General features: G+C 41.0%; 1 protein-coding gene across 3 annotated transcripts in view; it reads right to left on the bottom strand.

Annotated features, from left to right (window-relative positions):
* FGD6 (FYVE, RhoGEF and PH domain containing 6) overlaps window positions 1-20,199 on the bottom strand; it is a 117,225-nt gene that overhangs the window by 26,266 nt on the left and 70,760 nt on the right. For all 3 annotated transcript variants that reach the window (XM_040980715.1, XM_040980695.1, XM_040980704.1), the window contains 2 exons: window positions 18,008-18,095; window positions 464-514 (listed from right to left, as the gene is read on the bottom strand). In XM_040980715.1, the coding sequence (XP_040836649.1) occupies window positions 464-514; window positions 18,008-18,095 (139 nt within the window). The remainder of the gene's footprint in view (window positions 1-463; window positions 515-18,007; window positions 18,096-20,199) is intronic.

Raw genomic sequence — 20,199 nt, 5'->3', positions numbered from 1 at the left:
AATGTTCCAGGCTGAAGCCAGGAGCCTGGCAGGAGCGTGGAAAGGTAGTGAGGGTAAAAATTCCCAAAGTGAGCTATTTTAGACTTTATCCTCCATTTGTATTGTCTCACTGCCTCATGAACTCATGACTTCCAGTTTGAAAAGATCTTCCGGATGCATGAAGCAGACATGCAGGGAAGCTGAATGCCCACGGACCAAGGGCACAGAGAAGCTTCCGGACGCCAGGACATCAGGGGCTGCTCTCTGCGAGGGCTGACTGACGCCTTCTGGGCTCACACACTCTAACTCCCTTGCAGCATCACTATTTCCACTGCAGTAAATTACAGAGCTTCGAAGAAAGCTTCAAAACTTCAAATAAATGAAAAAAGCCCTGTATATAGACTTGTTATCAGTATATTTATAACTTCTAGGTCTAATAAGTGCAATGCTAAAGCTGCAATACATGCTACCACAAGTTATTCACCTTGAGTGTCTCTATAATCTCCAGAGTCTTCTAAGAGGTTCTTTAAATAATCTAGAAAAGAAAGAAAATGTAGTGATTAGTACATGAAACTATTAAGCCTGAGACACTTATCTTCATTTATTTTGCTTATTTAATACTTCGGACAGTCTTATAGCTTGTGTGACTTGTGGCAAATTCCTAAAAATGTGGCAGAATAAAGCTCTGTGATCAACCAGAAACCAGGACACACGGTCAAAGCGGAAAAGAGGCATAGAGGTCACTTGGGCCATTTTAGACAAGAAATCAGAGGAAGAGCCAAGGACTCTTCAATTGACACCACCTCTCGGCACCGCAGTGAAGAGGAGCGGCCAGGTCTCCTGAGGCTCAATTTAGGCATCTTATCCCTCAATACAGGAAACACCTTAACCTCTAGAAAACAGACACATCCTGTACAAAATCCTAAGGATTAATGGCTGAACGCCTAAGAAACAGACTTGTCAATCCAGAAGCCTAACTGTGCCCAGGACACCAGGTGAATACATTTGTCTAGATCAGTAGTTACCAAGTATGAGCAAATCTCTCTCAAGACAGACATTTTTGGTTTTCTCCTGATGGGAGTAAGGACATGCTACTGACATTTGGCTGTTACAGGCCAAGGATTATGAGATGTAGTCACATGATAAAGAACCACCTGAGCCAAGATGTCAATATGGCTCCTGCAGAGAAACTCTGGACTAGAAGAAGATGGTCTGTAAATGAGCAATGGGTATAAACTGGTTCTTACAACATGAAAAATAAACAGAGGTAAAGGTAATATTTAATAAAACTTGAACACCAAGGAAAAGCAAAGGCATTCAAGGCCAAACTTGTCTTTTGAGAAATGGAGGGTGGTGCCTCACTATCACACTAACACAAATGCCTTCACCCTACGCCGTGCTCCATTTTGAGTTTCTGTTCTCTGCTACTAACACAGGCCCTTTTGCTCTGCCACAATTTGCTTGGAATTCCTTCAACATTTTCACCTTGTTGGCTCCCACCACGTGTCCATCTGTAATGCTACCTTCTCAATGACTTTCTCCAGGCTCATCTCAGACTCCTCCTCCTCTGCAAAGATTCGCACACGCAAGAAGCAGCTTTATCCTTTGAATAATTCACGGCAGCACAGTGACTCACTTCATCGTCTACCATCCTATCAGCTGCTTTTTTCATTAAGAATCAAAGCTCCTTGCGGGAAGGCTCCAAATCTGATTCCTCTTACAGCGTGAGTGTGGCCAGTGGCTGTGCACATGGAGGAAAATAAATGCTTAGCGAATCAAGTTTTTTGTATATTTTTTTAGAAAGGATTGTGTCTCAGCTTAGGGAAAAGGTTGAAGCCAGTCCTTACGCTAGTAGGAGCAAAGAAAACTGAAGAAGGGAAGGCATGTTCAAACACTGAATGTATGTTTATCAGCCTCTATCTCATCTTAGCAACATTATGGAACAGATATAATTTTCTCCCATGGGTTTATGAAGTCATGCTCAAACACACGAAGAGAAACTTGGATAGCATTGCCAAGTTTTTGACATAACAGAGAACACTCACACCCAACTGCCGAGACTCCCTCCATCTCCCGGACAGTGACTTGAGAGCCTCTGCTAAGTCTGGACACGCACATTAGAAATATCCAGGACTGACAATACGCAGTGAGGTTCTGTATGACCACACGCAGTTCCCCTGCACTTGGTAGATCATCACGAGCAATTTAGATCTTAATTAACCTGAGGCATGAGTTGAATGACTTGGCTCTAATCAAACAGACCTGAAAACCATAAAAATGATCAAATCTGTGGATTATACATTACGCTTAACCTTACTTCAAAATGAAAAACAAGCTTCTTCTTACTTTGACCTGTGCATTCCATGCATAAGCCACATCTGCAAAGTCTAAATTCTTAGAATCCTATGGCTAAGTGATGGGGAAGGGGCAAATTTATCCTGCTTATTAGAAAGCATTAGTGTCTAAGCTGTCTCATTAGTCAAACGTCATTTTCCATAAGCCTTCAGTCAGCTGAAGAATGTACAAAGGAAAACAGATTTATTTAAATGGACATGGCAAGTTCCTATGTTTCTTTAATTCTTGCTCTATTTTTTTAAAGATTTATTTTATTTTGATTGCAAAGTCAGAAATACAAAGAGGAGGAGAGACAGAGAGGAAGATCTTCCATCCGATGATTCACTCCCCAAGTGAGCACAATGGCCGGTGCTATACCAATCCAAAACCAGAAGCCTGGAGCCTCTTTCAGGTTTCCCACACAGGTGCAGGGTCCCAAGGCTTTGGGCCGTCCTCGACTGCTTTCTCAGGCCACAAGCAGGAAGCTGGATGGGAAGTGGAGCTGCTGGGATTAGAAACAGTGCCCATATGAGGCCCAGTGCTGCTAGGCCATCGCACTGGGCCCAATTCTTGTTCTTTTATATTAAAGTATATTCATGCAGACGGAGAGCTCCCTTGAAGATAATCGCATTAGGAATTCCTGACCTCAAAGTCATGTGCTGGGCCTGCTAAGCCTCTAAGCTGGACTGTATTCACTTGTACTCAAGCTTAACAGCAGCCTGCCCACCAGAACTCTCACCACCATTAAAATACACAAACAGGCCAAGCAGAAAACCCACCACTAAGATGTTGCCACAACATGCTATTAAGCAGGGTATTCATGGAATCAGGTATGCCTTCCTTGCCTATTAAAAAAGAAAAAAGTTCAATAATTCCCCAAAAATCAACTTTATGAGCCATTCATCCACTTACCTATCCATGTCTTTTGAAGGAATATTGGTTTAGTAGTATTATATACTCTTTCCAGGAATGCTGTGCCTCACACAGACGACAGGAGCATGACTCTCATCAGCATCATGAATCACAGCAGAGGAACAGGACTGCTCATGCTGAGTCAGCCAGCAGGGGCGCTGAGACCGTCAGCTGCCTCAGCGACAGCTGTCAGCACGGCAAAACCCAGGGAAGGAGACCAGACAGACATGCCTGCATTGCTCACGGGGAATTTATTTACTACCTACTATTTAAGACCTAGATTCCTACAGAAACCTTTAAAATTACTTCCATAATAGAATAATCTAGTATTCTCTGAACTCTCTCCTATTGCATTAACACATCACAATTAAAAATACTTGAAACATCAAGGTTATTTTTACAAAGGCTGGTGCAGTGTATATGTGTAAAACAAAATGTACTTTCTGGCCACCAGGTGGCATCAATGATAAATAAAATTTAATTAACTACAGATCATCAGTCTCACCCATTTGTAGCACTAATGTTAGCTGAAACACAACATGAGCAACCTCCAGGTATATGCAACTTCACTTTCTTTTCCCCACATTTAAGGAACAAAATGAAAGGCGGAGGACTGAACACTGTATCATGGCTAAGTTTTCTACAGAAGAGATCTTTGATCCTTCCCACTTTTTGATTACCAAATCAACAACTTAAGCAGAAACCATTGAGAAGTATCATGATCAAGAGCACAAAACCTTAGTCATCTGTGGGAATCTAGGGCTTTGTACACTCAACCGCGAATGAGATTCTTAGTGTTAGAAAGGACTGGAGCAGAGCCCAGAGGAAATGAGCATATAGGAGGGATAACATTCCCAAGTCCAGTGTTTTGAATTTGAACACATGTCTTCCTTTGTATTATTTCTTCCACAAGTATGCAGTGAGATTAGCATCACATACAGAATTGTGGGCAGAAAAGTAAGTCTAGACAATCGAGCTGTTTTAACAAAATTTCAGATTGTCAAAGAAACAACCTAAAATTATCCTGAGTTGTGAAACAAAATCCAGGTCATTTTAAACACAAGACAGAGATCTAAGTTACCAGGCTGACGTCTTCAAGGCAGCTTGGAGAAGTGGCCTTGAGCCCTTGCGTAAGAAGCTAGACCGAAATCCCTACTATCCCAGTTCAACTCTGTGCAGCCACAGCCACAGTCTGGAACTTATTGGTCACGTCTGGCAGTTTGTTTTGGGTCCCTCTTTTTTTTTTTTTTTTTGCTACATCTTTATCCAAAAAGAAAGAAAGTTGAACTAGAATGATTTTCATTCTAAAATTCATGAAGCATGCTGTGACTATTTTTTAAAGATTTATTTATTTTTATTGGAAAGTCAGATTTACAGAGACAGAGAGAGATCTTCCAACCACTGGTTCATTCTGCAAGGGGCCGCAATGGCTGAAAACAGCTGACACACAGGTGCAAGGCCCCAATAGGGGGGAGCGGGATAGGAAATGGAGCAACTGGGATATGAACTGGTGCGAATATGGGATCCTGGTGCAAGCAAGGTGAGGATTTAGACACCAATTTATGGCGTAGGGTCCCTATTTTGGATAACTCTAAAAAATATTAAGAGAAATTTGCAAAGTTAAATAATAATGTAGAAAATGCATATTAAGAATAAACACCCATCCACTAAAAAACAATTACAGGAAAATGTGCGTGGCACAGTGGTGAGCACGTCACTTGGGATATTTGTATTTGTCAGAGTACCAAGTGGCCACCTAGGCCACGGTGCCTAACACTCACCCTTGTGTTTCTTAAATTCTTCGACTATTCAAAAGGAAACCCTTCTTCTCACATTGTTCTGTGCTTCCTAGTTATCATACGTTAGATTCTTATAAACCACAGGGTCTATTTCATGTTACTTCCCATTTCAATGATAGAATAATTCTCCCATTTTAACCAACGTATCTATCCCTGCAATTATACTTTACTTCATCTCACTAATCACTGATGTTTTAGAACATGTATTGATTGCTGTTCCCTGTCTGAATACTTCTATTAATATATTCTATTGCTTCCTATGCTATCTGTATAAATCCCAAAGATCTAAGTGAACTTAGAGAGAATGTGAAATACCGTAAATGTGTCTGAAGCCAAGTTACTCATAATGGTTCCATTGTGTAAGGTATCATTTTATGCACTATTGTTAAAACTATACAAGGCCAGCTTGGTGGCCTAGTGGTTAAAGTCTTCACCTTGAACATGCGGGGATCCCATATGGGCGCAGTTCTAATCCCTGCTAGTGACCTGGGAAAAGAGTGGAGGATGGCCCAAAGCTCTAGGACTCTATACCCATGCGGAGACCTGAAAGAGGCTCCAGGCTCCCAGTTTCGGATCAGTATAGTTGTGCTCACTTGGGGAGTGAATCATTGGATGGAAGATCTTCCTCTCTGTCTCTCCTCCTCTCTGTATATCTGACTTTGTAATAAAAATAAAATAAATCCTAAAAAAAATTATACAGTTTCATAGGGACAAGAACCCTGCCTTAATTTTTCCTCTTCTTATTTATTTATTTTAAAAGATTTTATTATTATTATTTTTAAAATTTTTATTGGAAAGGCGGATATACGGACAGGAGAGACAGAGAGGAAGAACTTCGTCCAATGATTCACTCCCCAAGTGGCCGCAACAGCTGGAGCTGAGCCAATCCGAAGCCAGGAACTTCTTCCGGGTCCCCCACACGGGTGCAGGGAACCAAAGCTTTGGGCCATCCTCGGCTGCTTTCCTGGGCCACAAGCAAGGAGCAGGATGGGAAGCGGGACTGCAGGGACTAGAACTGGCACCCATATGGGATCCTGGGCATGCAAGGCGAGGACCTTAACCACTACACCATCGCGCCGGGCCCTCTTATTATTTTTTAAAAGATTTATTTTTATTTATTTGTTTGTTTTTATTGGCCACAAGCAGGGAGCTGGATGGGAAGTAGGGCCGCTGGCATTAGAACCAGTGCCCATATGGGATCCTGGTATGTAAAGGTAAGGACTTTAGCTGCTATGCTACTGTACCGGGCCAGCCTTAAGTATTCTTATATCCCTATCACCCGATAATGGTTGCAAATTTATGATGAGATTGTACTTGGAGTAACCACATTTTGCTTCAGATTTTACCTTGCAGTTGAGATAACACTTTCAAATCATACCTCCAATTTAAAGTGCTCTGGCCTCTTACACCTCCTGCAGTTTCTCCAATCCCTTACAGGTGGCTCAGAGTTGCCACTTACAGAAGCGTTACTTGCTATAGAAATAAAATGTATTCTTTTTGGTGGTCAATTTCACAGATTCATGGTTTTGAAACCAAGCAATGCCTTCTGTGAATTAGAGAAGGCTTTTTCTTGGGGTTGGTTGATACAACCCCTCAGCAGAGTGCAAAATATGAGAAGCATCAGAGTGCAGGCTGATGAAGAGATCCCAGAATAGACAGGGTCTCTGCTGTGTCCTGCTTCAGGACTATGTATATCGATGACGCCCTCAGAGAAGTCAACTCATAGAAGTCTTTCAAAGATAGCAGACATCCGCTAGTTCCACTCGGCTGAGACTCGCAGTGGATGTATATTCCAGTTGCTAAGACTGCCAGTTTATCAAGTGAGGATCTCAATGTACAGAAATGGCCTGGGCACAGGCATGCCCCACTTAAGGAAGCTCTTATCCATATTTAATGCAAAGCATTGTTAACCAAGAACAAATTTAGGTTTAGAACTGTACGTGTATTTTACTACCCAAGAACCTTGTAGTGAATTAAAGCAAATATAAGCATCAAAGCGAGTTCAAGCTAAAACAAATTTAGTGTTTCCTCCAACTGGAACAGTGCCTAATGTGAACTACTGATTCTAACTAAAACTGTGAGAGAAACTCATTGGCAATAGATTCTTCTAGCTAGAACTTTGCCAAGACAAGTTTTAGCAACAGAGGCATTTGATCCAGGGAATCTGGGTCAAGCCTGCACTGTGGAATGGAAAAGAATGGCTTTATAATAGCATCTATGAGTAGAATTCTGCAAACTTGGATGAGCAAACACAAATTATTTTCACTAACTTATAAGTAAAATAAAATTTCTTCTCTCATAAACGTAGGCAGTGAACCACTATAATATCAGCAATACCTGTGATGTTATCATAAAATCATATTTTTATAACATCATGATTTTCGCAGACATCCCAAATACTATTTATTCTAAATATTACCTCAAAATCATGGTACTTATTATACTGTCCACCACATCTTCTTATTTAATGCAGTATAAATGAAGTACATGTAGTACATGTCAACTCAAAAAATGTATTAGGGGCCAGGGTTATGACAGTGGATCAAGCCGCCACCTGCAATATCAGCAACTTAGGAATGCGGGTTCAAGTCCCTGACTGCTTCTTTTGTGGTTCAGCTCCCTGCTGATGTACCTACGTCCTTTGGCCTCTGCATCCACATGGGAGAACTAGATGGAATCCCAGGCTCTTGGATTTACCTGGCACAGCTTCAGCAGTTAGGACCATGTGGGGAGTGAACTAGTAAATGGTAGATCTCTTTCTGTAATTCTGACTTTAAAACAGATAAAATTCTTCTAAATAAGCATATATTTGGGCCCATGCAGTGGCACAATTGGTGAATCCCCTACTTGCCTGTGCCAGTGTCCCCTATGGGCACTGGTTCATGTTTTGGCTGTTTTACTTCCCTTCCAGCTATCTACTTATGGCCTAGGAGGGCAGCAGAGGATGGCCCAAGTTCTTGGGCCTCTGCACCCATGTGAGAGACTGGGAAGAGGTTCCTGGCTCCTGATCAGCCCACCTCTGGCCATTTGAGCCATTTGCGGAGTGAGTCAGCAGATTGAAGATCTATCTATCTGTTTCTTTCTCTCTTTTAGTTAACTCTGATTTGCCAAGTGAAATGAACAAAATCTTAAACACACACATTTTAATGACTGTATTTCAGTCCAATTTTCTTTCTAATTGTACATATAATATTAACATTATTCTGGGCTGGCACGGTGACACAGTAGGACCAGCCAATGCCCACAACACAGGCATCCCATACTAGATTGCCAGTTGAATCATGGTTGCACTGCTTTGCACCCACCTCCCTGTTAATGTGCATGGCAGGCAGCAGGTGGTGGCCCAAATACTTGGCTCCCTGTAACCCACATGGGAGACCAAATATATGTATATATACATATACATTCCAGAGGAATCCAGGCACAAAAACTTAAGAGCTTCTGTTCTCCAGTGTACTTACATTTTAAGGCTTTAAGATAATAGAACAGACAGGCAAAATATGCTTACTGTACATAAACTCAAGTTTTTCCACGGTAATAAAACAGTTCATAGATACAATGTATGTAAACACTCTTTCAAAACACTTTGCTCACTTAACTGCAATTGCAAATTGCCAATGAACTGCAAGACAACAAGAGCTTATTAGAGCAGGGCTTGTGAATACCATCATCCCCTATTTCACAACATGGGACTGCCTTCTATCAAGGACTTGTCAGACATGAGATTCTTTGGTTGCAGTCCAGAGAAATCTGCACCACACTTTTCAAAATCCAACTTTTACTACCCTTGATTTTAGAATGACCAGATGTATACAATTAGTCCTGGGTTTTAAAATAGATACTTGGCTAAATCAAAACTTCACCTTTCAGTAAATATTCTCCACAATTATATATTGATTTAATGCTAACCTTTTCTTAACCAGATTATTAGTCTATTCACAGGTCTAATCTAAAGCTTCAAGACACTGTAACAGATATTTTAAATATTTAAACATTCTATTTTCTACCAACTTGGGAAACTGGAACTTCTAACCATCCCAGACAAATATTATAGAAAAAAAAATTATCATGGTATTGGAAAAACTTTTAACAGAATATAAACAATTGAACAGGGTCAAAGAAACAATGATTCACATTTAGATGAAGCTCAAAGGACTGAGTTTCTTTTTTCTTTTTTTAAGATTTATTTATTTTTATTGAAAAGGTGGATTTACAGAGAGAAAGAGAGGCAGAAAGAAAGATCTCCCATCTGCTAGTTCACTCTCCAAGGCCACAATGGCTGGAGCTGAGCTGATCTGAAGCCAGAAGCCAGGAGCCAGGAGTTTCTTTTGTGTGGTTTTCCTCGTGGGTGCAGGGTCCCAAAACACTGGGCCACCCTACACTGCTTTCCCAGGCCACAAGAACGGAGCTGGATGGAAGTGGAGGAGCTGGGAAGTGAATCAGCACCCATACTGGATCCTGGCACTTTCAGGAGAGGATTAGCCAACTGAACCATGATGTGTCCTACCTTTCTCCCTATCTTCCTTCCTTTATCTTTCTCTTTCCTTCCTTCCTTCTCTCTTTCTTTAAAACATTTATTTATTTTTATTGGAAAGGCAGATTTTGAGAGAAAAGTACAAACACATAAAGATCCTTTTTCTAAGTATAAAAGTAGAAAAGAGGGCCCAATATGGTAGTCTAATGGCTAATGTCCTTGCGTTGCAGGCACCACGATCCCTTATGAGCACTGGTTCATGTCCCAGCTACTCCATTTCTTATCCAGCTCCCTGTCTGTAACCTGGGAAAGCAGTTGAGGACAGCCCAAAGTCCTGACACCCTGCACCCACAAGGGAGACCTGGGAAGAAGCTCCTGGCTCCTGGTTTTGGATTAGTTTAGCTCTGGCCACTGTGGCCACTTGGGGAGTGAACAAGCAGATAGAAGATCTTTCTCTATGTATATCTGCCTTTCCAAGAAAAATAAATCTTAAAAAAAAAAAAGTAGAAAAGGCTTTTCAGAGGATTTTTTAAAGTACATTTTTCATTATATTTTTTCAGTCGTGATGTTTACTGATTCAACTTGCCTCAACACTACTGTAATACCTTTCCACAAAGAAAAGACTTTGTTGTAAACAAATTATCTATCATACAACAACGGTAGAGATTGAAAAAAATAAGAAGATTTAAGTGTCATTTGTGTGTGGTAGATATTGAAAAGGGATTCTTAAGATAAAAATTATGTATTTTACATGCACAAACGATACACATAAACCCTTAGAAGTCTAATGACTACACCAGACTTTGTTCATTCAATGAGAGTGAATATTTCTTTCAATTGCTACCTGAGTTACCTGTCTTTAATGGGTTTACAATCTCAGTAAGAAGACATGATATAAACCCAAGGAATGCTTAAGCTATTAAAATATCTAACCATAAAACAAATGGTAAGATCAATATGAATGTGAATTATGAAGTGGAAGGGCTCAAGGCTTTCCTGAGTGATTGGGCACAGCCTCAAGGAGCAAGCAAGATCGGACAGACTGGACACTCCATCAGCAAGGGCTATAGGTATGCTGTTTAGACACTGAAGCCACATGACCAGTTCCACAGCCAGTTCAGGGTTTGTTCAAAGATTCTTTTTTTTTTTTTTTTTTTTTTTTGCTTACTTATTTTAGTTATAGAAACAAAGACAGATCTCCAATCTGCTGGTTCATACTCCCCAAACCTAAGCGTTTGATATGAGATGGATGCTTTAAGCAGCAGGCTAATTGCTATACCAAGTGTCAGCAACTATATTATTTATTTGAAAAGCAGAGAGCAGGGACAGAGAAAGGCAAAACACAAGCGAGCTGGACTCCCTAAGTCATCTTCATATTACCACACTAGCTAAGGCTGGGTCAAGGTGAAGTTAGGAGGTGCTCCACTCTATGCACGTTTCCCTTATGAGTGACTGACCTAACCACCAAGCCAACACCCACTGCCTCCCAGCATTACGTGGCAGCAGGAAACACACTGGTACCTGAGGCAAGACTCTAACCCAGGTACTCCTGTAATAGGATGGAGGTATCCCAAGCAGCACCCTAACATTTGTGCCAAATACCTGTATACCACAATTATCTGTGCATGAGCGATACCTAGAGGGGGAGAATTTGACCTGGAAGGAAAGATTTCAGAAGTGAGAAACTTATTGCATCTATAACAAAGGAAGATAACATTTGAATAATTGTGGGTTACAAACTGTTCTTTAAAAAAAATTTCTTTTTTCAAGTTAACTTTTTAATTTAAGAGCCAGGTAGACAGACAGAGAGACAAGCAGACAGAACTCCCACCCACTGGTTTACTCCCCACATATCTATATAATGACAGGGGCTGGGCCAAGCCAAAGCCAGGGGCCGAGAACCCAACCTGAGCCTCCCAAATACGTGACAGGGACCCAACCACATGAGCTCACTGCTTGCTGCCTCCCATGGCACACATGAAAAGGAAACTGTAATCTGGAACAGAGGCAGGAGTCAAACCCAGGCACCATGTGGGAAGCAAGCTTTTAACTGGCAGCTTCAGGGGTAGACTAAACACCTGCCCCAAAAACTATAGTCTCTACTTGGTGGATAATTGATCTTCACATTTTTTCGTATGTGTTTGTGGAAGAGAAATTAGGTGATACAGTGCCACATTACATAGCAAGCAATGGTAATAAGCAGTAACATGAGCAGTACAAAGATAATTACACAGTTCTGCATGAATTTAGAAGGACCTGATCTGCTTCAAACGCAGGGAAATGGAAAGAGTGGGGGGGGGGGGGAGAAGGAAAAATTTACTGGCAGATCCTGCCAGAGCGGAACAAATTAGGACAGAAGTTTTCAGTCCCTTTCATCATGTGGTGCCTGAATGACTAGAGGGTGGCTTTTGCTCTTAACTGAGATTTAGTGAATCATTTATCCATCAAATATTGTACTACTGCAAGAGTACTCTCAACCTGATAACAAGAAGCAACTGCTCATTTCCTAGACCTTTCAGATGACTTGAGTTCCTGATATGCACCAGGATCTATGCCAAATACTGGGACTGGGAGTTGGACAATCCCTATCCTGAAGAGATAAGAAACAGTGGAGCAGTGGTAATAAATACGCTATTCCTATAGCAGAAACTGTCTCTTTGCTTCCTCACTCCCATCCCTCTTGACTTCAAGCAGGATCTGAACAAGAAACAGATCTAAACACTTGCCCCAATGCACTAGGTACGCAATACAAATATAACATAAAGTTTCTAGCTTTAAATAAATATCTTGTTCTTATTTCTTCTTAAGCATTTCATTACACAAATGAGAGTGCATTCTATCAGATTCTATTTTGTGATCTTAAAAAAAATTACTGCTAAGAATAGAGTCAGAAGTATTTTTAATTGCAATGAAAGAGATAGCAAGTAGCATACCCTGTAGGAATCTAAATTATCCAGGAAATACAACAGTGATAAATATAACACATTAGGCTGGTTTCTCTAATAGTAGCAAGAACCTCAGAGTGTAGAGATTTTCTAAAGGGAGCACCCTATGGTACCAGAGTGTTTCTCAATTGGCCCCTTGCAAGGAGCTGAGGTGTGCACAGATCAATGGATATAGATTCAGGCAGAAACCCTTCCCCTTCTCTGCCTGAAACTCAATATATCCTATCTGCCGAGAGTTGCCTCAAATAGAACCTCACCCCATTCTGCCCCTGTACGTTCTGTGTATTTGGAATTACTCCAAGTTCCAAAGTGGGGGATAGAAACATTTACCCAGAAGATTGTTGAAAGGATTACATCATTTTAGCTACTAAAGACTTAGTTAATTAGCAAGCTTCAACAGATGGAAATTTAAGACTTAAAATCCAACTTCTAAAAATGTAAATGCATAGACAGGGACATTTTTATAGCATCAGTAGGAATATCTTGCAAAAGTAGGGAACAATGAGATCATGGAGAAGTTTACTGGAAAAAAACAGAATGTCAAATCGAAATATACAACATTCTCTTAGTAGTAGTTCTCACAGGTCCTTGGAGTGATGGCTATTTCAATCAATACAATTTCTATAATTTGGCAATGCTTTTTTTTTTTCTTTAAAAATAATCTAGTTATTTGAAAGACTAAAGGTTGAAATGTAAGATTGTAAAGAATTTTAAGGCCTGACACGGTAGCCTAGTGAATAAAGTCCTCATCTTGAACATCCTGGGATCCCATATGGACACTGGTTTGCATCCTAGCTACTGTACTTCCCATCCAGCTCACTGCCTGTGGCCTGATAAAGCAGTCAAGGGTCGCTCAAAGTTTTAGGATGCTGCACCCAAGAGGAGACCCGAGAGAAGCTCCTGGCTCCAGATCAGCTCAGTAATAGCTATTGCAGGGAGCTGAGGAGTGAACCAGTGGGTGGAAGATGTTTCTCTGTCTCTCCTTCTCTCTGTAAATCTGACTTTCTGGTAAAGAAAGATAAATAAATCTAAAAAAAAAAAAAAAACAGACCAAAAAAGGCTAAGTCACAAAAAGAGAAAGAGGCTGTCCATCTACTGATTCACTCCCCAAATGGCCACAGCAAGGAGATCTGGGAGAGGCCAAACGCAAGAGTGAAGCATTGTATTCAGGTCTCCCCCATGGGTAACATGTGCCTGAGTATTTGGATCACCCTCTACTGCCTTCCCATACATTTTAGCAGAAATGCTAGATTGGAAATGAAAGAGGTCTCAAATTGGAGCCATGATACAGGATGCTGAGTCACAGGCAGTGTCTTAGCTGGCAATACGTTGCCAGTTCCAGGGCAGTAGAGAACAGGCCTTCCTGTTCAGAAGGTATTCCCAGATGACTTCAGATCTTTGAAAAATTTTTCTCAAGGTTGTTTTTTTCTTTAAATCTTTTAAAACTTTTTTATTGGAAAGGCAAATTTACACAGATAGAGAGTGGGGAAAGAGAGAGGAAAAGAAGGGAGGAAGGGAGAGGAGGAGGGAGAAATAGCGAGCGAGAGAAAGACAGAGAGAGATATCCTTCATCTGCTGGATCACTCCCCATGTGACTGCAATGGTCGAAACTGAGCTGGTCCAAGGTCAGGAGCCAGGAGCCTCTTCGGGGTCTCCTACCTGGGTGCAGGATCCCAAGGCTTTGGCTATCTTCTACAGCTTTCCCAGGCCATTAGTGGGGAGCTAGAAAGAAAGTGGAGCAGCAAAGATATGACCCGGAGCCCAAGTGGGATCCCAGCACTTGCAAGGATGAACCAACAAACCAGATTCTCAAGGTTTCCTAAGCTAAAAATACTTGGGCTCGGTGCTTTTGCCCTTGTTGGGCAGCTCAGCTGAGTTCATGACTCTCATAGACACAAGGTCTGGTGCTCTGACAAACTGCTTAAGTGAGGAGTGATGTACATGGCAACAGTCACCTGTGGGACCATGTCTCAGGATTTTCACAGGATTCATTTCTACTAAATAAATCAGTTTCTTTCAGCCAGCACTAGTCTAATAGTTAACCAGCAATGACCAAAGTTAATTCTTCAAGATCAGGTTTAGAACACAATAACAGGACTATGTTGAGCAACATTGTAAACTGCTTTGTTTTACAACAGTCATTTAAAAATCCCATTCTACTGTTCTGAAAACCACATATTCTAGAGTAAATCTCTAAAAGTCAACTATGATGAAGGCCCATGAGTGGTGATGGTGGGCTTTATTTCTATTTTGCGCCCAGCATCTAGCAGAACGTGAGGCCACCTTGACTCTGTGCATCTTGCATGCTCACAAATAATCATATCATCTCTCTCCCTCTTTTGTGATTAGATTACAGGTGATTACAAGGGGGCCCTAGGAGTTTCTTTTTTTTTTCCTAGGAGTTTCTTGAGTGATTCTGTGCTGTAGTCTGCAATTCCAACTCTATGATTATGATGATTATGTGATTGCATTTGTCAAATCTCACACTTGAGGTAAATTCCCCAGAGTATATATTCATCCTTCAATAAACTTGAAAGCAGGAAAAGAAAAAAAAAAAAAAAACACCAAAGCAAACATACACACTTGGGCTCATTGCTGTCCAAACCCTAGCTTAATATCAACCAGAACTGTTGTCTTTAAGATTTCTAAACTTGTCCCAGCTTTCCAGAGGATGAAGATGTTTGTACTGAATTACAGTTACGTATGCAAGGAATTTTTATTGAAATTTAAATAATCATTATTTCAAATCATATGAATACCAAACTCACAATGTATTCCATAAATATTTGCTAAGTCATAGCACAGACTCTAAGGCTCAAGTAGAACTGGGGTCACCAAGATGGCTTCAAAGAAAGTGGGACTTCAGTGGATAAGAGGAAGGAAAAAATGTGAATACATGAAAGTCTTGCAGGAAGAAAACAAGGTCTCTGTGTTGTTTCTCTCAGTTCAGTTTTGATTTTGTGATCCCGAGCAATATACTGTCACCCCGTCCGCCACCAACAAATCCACAAATACTGAGGGTCAGCCATAAATTAGGAATTGTGTCACTTAAATTATGGAAAAGATTTTCAAATTGAAGAAATTGGGCAGAGGTGGGAGCTGGCCTAGCGGTTAAGGCCTTCAGCGGTGTATTGGGATGACGGGGTTGGATGCTTGCCTCTGGTTCGTGGCTCCAGCACACACTAATGCACACGGTGAGGAGGCAGCTGTGATGGTGCAGTACACAATGGACACCTGTGTTGAGTTTGTGACTACAGCATTCAGCACGGCCTACCGCTAGCTCCAACTTCAGCTGTTGCCAGCATTTGGGAAGCAAACCAGCAAACACACACACACATACATAAGAAAGATGGGAAAAGTTAAACAAAAGGCAGCTCAAAACTAAAACTAACCCAGACCTCAAATGACAATGATTTTATAGAATAAAAACTGTACTCTAATATAATTTTTTTAAAGTTTGTTTCTGCCACTTTACCATTTCACAGTCAAAAGCAAACTCAGTATGAAATACACATTAAACATACATGTTACTTTTTTTATTATTTTGACAAATACTAAGGTGGGAAATTATTTTAAACTAAAATCAGAATCTTATTCCATGTTTTTCATGTTTAAAAATCATAACTCTTTGGCGATTAAAACTTACTTCAATCGGGCCCGGCGCAGTGGTGCAAGTGGTTAAGGTCCTCGCCTTGCACGCCCGGGATCCCATATGGGCGCCGGTTCTATCCCAGCAACCCCGCTTCCCATCCAGCTCCCTGCCTGTGGCCTGGAAAAGCAGTCGAGGATGGCCCAAAGCTTTGGGACCCTGTACCCGCGTGGGAGACCCAGAAGAGGCTCCTGGCTTCGGATCGGCATAGCATCGGCCGTTGTGCTCACTTGGGGAGTGAATCATCAGATGGAAGATCTTCCTCTCTGTCTCTCCTCTCTGTATATCTGCCTTTCCAATAAAAAAATAATAAAAATAAATCTTTAAAAAAGAAAAACTTACTTCAATCAACAGCTGTGCAAATTAGTCTAAGCTATATTCAACAACTGATTTATAATGGAGCATTGAATTTATAAGTAAAACACATCATGCATGTCAATACTTCCTTATGTCATTTGTATTCTAAACCTAAGTACAGATGGACAGGATATGCTCAAATTATTTGATTGTCTCATGCTATTCCACAAATCTAATGCCTGGTCTACAGTGAGAAATGAAACTTAACAACTTGACATACAGAGGGGCCGTAAATTCTGGAGCTGGAAGGCAAGCCTTCCTCACCAGCATTGCTCTTTCTTTCTTTTTTTTTTTTGAAAGATTTAGGAAGGGTGGCTGTCTGAGATTAGAACCAGCACCCATATGGGATCCCGACGCGTTCAATGTGAGGACTTCAGCCACTAGGCCACTGCGCCAGGTCCTGCTCTGTCTTTTGAGGAACAAACCTGGAAGACATGAAGCTTTTGTCTAAAAGAAAATGAAGAAACCCTGGTTTTCCAGGACCCACCTACCAACAAACTGATTAAATTAATCAGAAGGGCCATGAACACAACTTCTTGAGGTCAGTAATAGCCAACTACTCCCACACCTGTTTACATAAGTTATAAAAAATCTGGTGCTCCCATGAGGGAGGCAGGTGCCTAAGCACTGTTACCAGTGTGCTTCAGCAGGAGGGTGGATCAGAAGCAGAGGTGCCCGAAACTGAAATGGGATACGCCATAATGCCTGCTGCCTCAATACAATTTCCAATGATCATTACAGATGTCTATTGCCACTGCACATTCAACATATTTCACCAAGCATTCCAAAGGATTTAGTTGTCTCTGTTCAATACTAAATCTTATACTGAGACTATAAGGTAAATAAATACAGATTAGAAAACAACAAAAATAATTAATGAATATAAAACCCTGGGCATGGCCTCAAACTACAACTTTTTTCTTTGCTTCTTTCTTTTTTATATTAGAGTGTTAAACTGGGTAGACAAAGTTGTGTAATCTTGAGATTTAAACTGTAATAGAAGGTACAAATGATAAGAATAACAACAAAATAATGATGACATAGAATTACAGTTACTACTAGCACTACTACTGCAAGAGCAGAAAACAACAATCTGAAGCTTACTGTGATCAAAGCACTCTTCTCAGTACTGTCCATGGTTAGCTCATTAATCATTCCTTGCCACAATCCTTTCCAATGAGTAACTAGGTCCATAACAGTGCTCTACATGCAGGTGGAAGTGGCCCTTCAAACCCCACTAAAGCAGTTGGGAAAGTATGTTCTTAGGACTAATATTATTGAAGGTAAAATGACAAAGGAATGTAGATTAGAATGGTGGAAGGCTTCTAAGCAAAGAGAAGTGTACACACGAATGTCAAGAGGTGAGAATGCTCACAGGGATGTATACAGGACTCAAGGCACTTCAGTTCAGGCAAAGAATACGTGAGGTGCCTGTGGCAATCTAAAACCTGCATCTTGGACAAGGGGGTTACCAGAATAAAATAAAGAGCAAATTTTGGTGAAAGCAGTTTCACGAGGGCAGTGAAGAGTTGGTTGGGAACTTGCTGGAGAAGCCCACCTGTCAGCAGCAGCCTGTACTGGGGGATCCTCTGAACGGGCTTGAGCAGGTAATGCTTGAGAGCCAGACTGGCACAGCGCGGGCTCATCTGAAAGGAGAAGGCATCCACAGTAAACAAGAAGAAGACACCCAGGCCTGAGTGCTCAGGAAGCCAGCAGCAACTCTAGAACTGACTCTGCAAAAAGTTCCCTTCAAGTTAAGGCACAGTTGTTAGGCTGAGAGTGATATGACAGCCTGCCCCACTCTCTGCTGTGGGTTGGTTTCTGAAATCACTTGCCCCCTGGGGAAAACTTGTTCACAGTTCTTTGAGGCAGCCAGAGCTGGCATCCTGGAGAAGCTAGAGAGTTCCCTGCTCAGCATCTCCACTCAGAGTCTGCCAGAGCATTTGCAGGTATAAGCCAGCCCCAGTAGTCCCCAGTGAGATAAGGTGGCAGCAATAAAACTACTAGGAATGATCCCCTGGTTAGTACACTCACAATATCAGAGTGATAAAGGAGAAATTGAAGATAATTTGAAAAGCAGCCTTTTTAAGAATCCCTTTTATAAAGAGCCCCAAAGGATGTAGACACCTTTTTTAGGCGAATGCCCTTATAAAAGAAAGCCCCCAAATCACTGCATATTGAAACATTTGATTTTGGAACCATGTTTGATTTGAGCATAAAGATATCTGATTCTGCTTTCAAGTTCTTTTCCTTAGTATATACAAGAGAAATATCTTCCCACTCATGAGAGCTTCAAACCTAGGCTCCAACCCAGCAGTTTACAGTGAAACGAAAGCAAAATGTAAAATTCATCCTGCATCTTAAGGGGCAGTGCTGTATACTTCTTACTGTCAGATGTCTTCAGAGTGTTGTCTCTTTCTGAAGTATACATCTCTGATGTCTGGCATACAGAATGATTATGGAATGAAAATGGCAGTGCACGTTATAGAATATCATTCTTACTCGCATCTTTCCCTGTCTTATGCCCTTTCTTGTTACCAAAGCAACAGGGCTACTAATTGGACACAGACCAAAATCTTGGTGAGTCACCAGTTGCCATAACTACATCAGATTTTGTTTTTAATGATATAAAGACATTGGGGGAGAGGAGAAAGAACCCAAAAATGTGGGGGTGGGGAGGAGAGAGCAACAAATGACTATTGTCTACTGCACAAATGATAAGCCAGCACAGGAATTAATATGTTTAAAAGCAATCTTGGGCCCGGCGCGGTGGCGCAAGTGGTTAAGTCCTCGCCTTGCACGCCCGGGATCCCATATGGGCGCCGGTTCTAATCCCGGCAGCCCCGCTTCCCTTCCAGCTCCCTGCTTGTGGCCTGGGAAAGCAGTCGAGGACGGCCCAAGGCTTTGGGAACCTGCACCCGCGTGGGAGACCTGGAAGAGGCTCCTGGCTTCGGATCGGCATAGTATCGGCCCGTTGCGCTCACTTGGGGAGTGAATCATCGGATGGAAGATCTTCCTCTCTGTCTCTCCTCTCTGTATATCTGCCTTTCCAATGAAAAAATAATAAAAAATAAATCTTTAAAAAGCAATCTTCCCTGTTTAGTTCTGCACAGCTGGAACTCAAAGCAGATAAATAAGCATTAAAATACAATCAACTCAAATGTTACCTCAAAATGGTAGAGTGGACTAAAATGGAAACTGTAATTGAAAAAAAAATGTAAGTTCCGTTTTATCATTGTATCCTTAATCAATTTAGGCTTGTACTCTCATAATTTTGAGCCCAAACACAAAGATCTTAGCTGATCATATTAATTACTATATTAATTCCTATGCTTACGTATATAACTAATTAATTATATATTAATTATACTATAACTTAAAACTTTTTTTTTAAACTTTGACACTAAAAAAAGGGAAACAACTTCAAGTTCCTATCCATCATTATGAGTTAGCTATTAAAAGACTAAAAGAAAAGGTAAATTAAAAAAAGAAGTGAGCACTGAAGTGGGTCCCTGGGGGTAACAGGAAGGAACAAAGACACAAAGTTTCAGTTTTGACAAGACAAAAGATTGACTGAGATTTGATGGCACAATAATGTCAATTTACCTAGAAGAACTGAACAGCACACAAAAAGAGTTGAAATGACTGAGTTCATGGCATGTGTATTTATTAAAAAAGCATCCAATCATATTTTCCATGTCAAAATATTTCAATATGCAACAACAACTGTTCAAAATTAAATCCTGTATA

Source organism: Ochotona curzoniae, unplaced genomic scaffold, assembly GCF_017591425.1.
Source record: "Ochotona curzoniae isolate NIBS_2020 unplaced genomic scaffold, NIBS_Ocur_1.0 contig_1014, whole genome shotgun sequence".
Taxonomy (NCBI): Eukaryota; Metazoa; Chordata; class Mammalia; order Lagomorpha; family Ochotonidae; genus Ochotona; species Ochotona curzoniae.
The sequence above is the reverse complement of the archived record's forward strand: the minus strand, read 5'-3'. Positions and strand labels throughout refer to the sequence as shown.